At 42.8% G+C, this 2,239-nt stretch overlaps 1 protein-coding gene across 1 annotated transcript; it reads right to left on the bottom strand.

Moving 5' to 3' along the window:
- Positions 1-466: 466 nt before the first annotated feature.
- Positions 467-1,942, bottom strand: LOC138886004 (uncharacterized). Its single transcript, XM_070167025.1, has 2 exons — positions 1,094-1,942; positions 467-973 (listed from the first exon to the last, which is right to left on the bottom strand). Exons 1-2 carry the CDS (start codon positions 1,940-1,942, stop codon positions 467-469), a joined length of 1,356 nt encoding a protein of 451 aa, XP_070023126.1.
- Between the last annotated feature and the right edge of the window lie 297 nt (positions 1,943-2,239).

The following is a 2,239-nucleotide window of genomic DNA, read 5'->3' as shown; positions in this document are numbered from 1 at the left end:
GGAGTGTTTGGGGTAGCGAGAATGAAAGCCTTCGTCATCCCAATCGTAAAATGCTATTGCTGCAAAAGGATTAGACATAATACCTTGACTGCATCTACATTCACAGTTGTTTTAGGGCCATCCCCTTCAATGTCTCCCAGATACAATGCCCCTTTTGGCAACAATTTTCTGATAATGTATGGACCTTTCCAGTTGGGAGCAAATTTTCCTTTTGCTTCTCGATGATGGGTAAAAATACGCCTTCAAACGAGTTGCCCCGCACTTTCTTGTTGTAGGAACGGGCCATTCTTTGTTGATACAACTACTCGTGGCAGACTGCGGCCATCCGCTTTTCATCGATCAGGGTTAACTGTTCCAAACGGGTTTTGACCCACTTACTGTCTTCAATTTCAACTTCAACAATGATCCGGAGAGAAGGGATATCAACTTCGGGGGGTATTACAGCTTTAGTGCCATAAACCAAAAGTTACGGGGTTGCTCCGACCGATGTGCACACCGTGGTGCGATACCCCATTAAAGCAAAATGCAACTTTTTATGCCACTGCCTGGAACATTGAATCATCTTTCTCAAAATCTTTTTGATGTTCTTGTTTGCTGCTTCGACAGCACCATTGGCTTTGGGATGAAAACGAGTAGAGTTCTGATACATTATCTTGAATTGTTCACACATCTCCCTCATCAAATGCCTATTCAAATTTGAAGCATTATCCGTAATGATAGTTGCAGGAATACCAAAATGGCAGATGAGGTTGGAATGCACGAAGTCTACTACATCTTTCTTGGTGACAGATTTGAGGGTAATTGCTTCAACCCACTTTGTGAAGTAGACAATAGAGACCAATATGAATTTATGCTCATTTGAAGCTTTCGGCTCAATCGGCCCTATGACGTCCATGCCCCAGACAACAAATGGCCAAGCTGCTGACATCGGATATAGTTCTGTAGACGACGTATGAATCAAATCACTTTGCACCTGACATTAATAACATTTCTGTACGAAACTGAAGCAGTCTTTTTCCATAGTCATCTAGTCATAACCCGCTCGAAGGATTTTCTTTGCCAAAACATACCCGTTTATGTGGGGTCCGCACACTCCTGAGTGCACTTGATACATGATTCTTCCGGCCTCTTTGGCGTCAACACATCTTAACAAGTTGAGATCCGGAGTCCTTTTGTACAAGACATCACCACCCAAGAAGAAACCACTCGCGTGCCGTCTAATGGTTCTCTTTTGGTCTCCACTGGCTTGCTCGGGGTATTCTTTAGTTTTCATAAATCTTTTGATATCGTGATACCATGGATAAATATTCGGTTCTGCCTCAACCATATTACAGTAACCGTGCCTTTCCCGAATTTGGATTTCCAATGGATTAATATGGGCATCGACTGGGTATGGCAGCATCGAGGCCAAAGTAGCAAGTGCATCGACCAGTTCATTTTGATAACGAGGTATGTACCTGAACTCAATTGACTTGAACTGTTTGCTAAGATCTTCAACATGTTGCCTGTAGGGAATACGTTTGACATCTCGAGTCTCTAATTCTCCTTGGGCTTGACGTATAATCAGATCCAAATCTCCCATGATTAATAATTCTTCGACATCTTGGTCAATTGCCATGTTCATACCCATAATGCACGCTTCATACTCGGCAGTGTTGTTTGTGCAGAAAAACCGAAGTTGGGTGGTGGCTGGATAATGCTGACCTATGGGTGAGATCAAGATTGCCCCGATTCCGACACCTCTTGCATTTACCGCTCCATCAAAGAACATTTTCCAAGCATTAGTATCTTCAGATATTGCCTCAACTGAATTTACCTCTTCATCCAGGAAGTAGGTGCTTAAAGGTTGGTATTCATCATCAACTGGGTTTTCTGCCAGGTGATCTGCTAACGCTTGGGCTTTTGATTGTCGTGCGAGTGACGTAGAATATGTCAAATTCATTGAGTAGGATTTGCCACTTTGCTAACCTTCCCATGGGCATTGGTTTCTTGAATATATACGTTAAAGGGTCCAACCTGGTGATGAGATAAGTTGTGTAGGACAACAAGTAATTCCTCAGCTTTTGAGCTACCCAGGTCAGAGCGCAACAAGTCCTTTCTATCAGAGTATATTTAGCCTCGTAGCTTGTGAACTTTTTACTCAAATAGTAGATCGCATGCTCTTTCTTCCCGGTCACATCATGTTGTCCGAGGACACACCCAAAGGAGTTTTCCAAGATAGTTAAATATAGTAACAAAG

This window comes from Nicotiana sylvestris, chromosome 2 (genome assembly GCF_000393655.2).
Source record: "Nicotiana sylvestris chromosome 2, ASM39365v2, whole genome shotgun sequence".
Taxonomy (NCBI): domain Eukaryota; kingdom Viridiplantae; phylum Streptophyta; class Magnoliopsida; order Solanales; family Solanaceae; genus Nicotiana; species Nicotiana sylvestris.
Note: the sequence above shows the minus strand (reverse complement) of the source record. Positions and strands in the feature narration are given on the sequence as shown.

Coding starts and splice junctions, on each gene's coding strand:
- LOC138886004 (XM_070167025.1), bottom strand. CDS start 1,942: ATGAATTTGACATATTCTACGTCACTCGCACGACAATCAAAAGCCCAA. Junction 974..1,093: donor TGTATCAAGTGCACTCAGGA/GTGTGCGGACCC, acceptor TATTAATGTCAG/GTGCAAAGTGATTTGATTCA.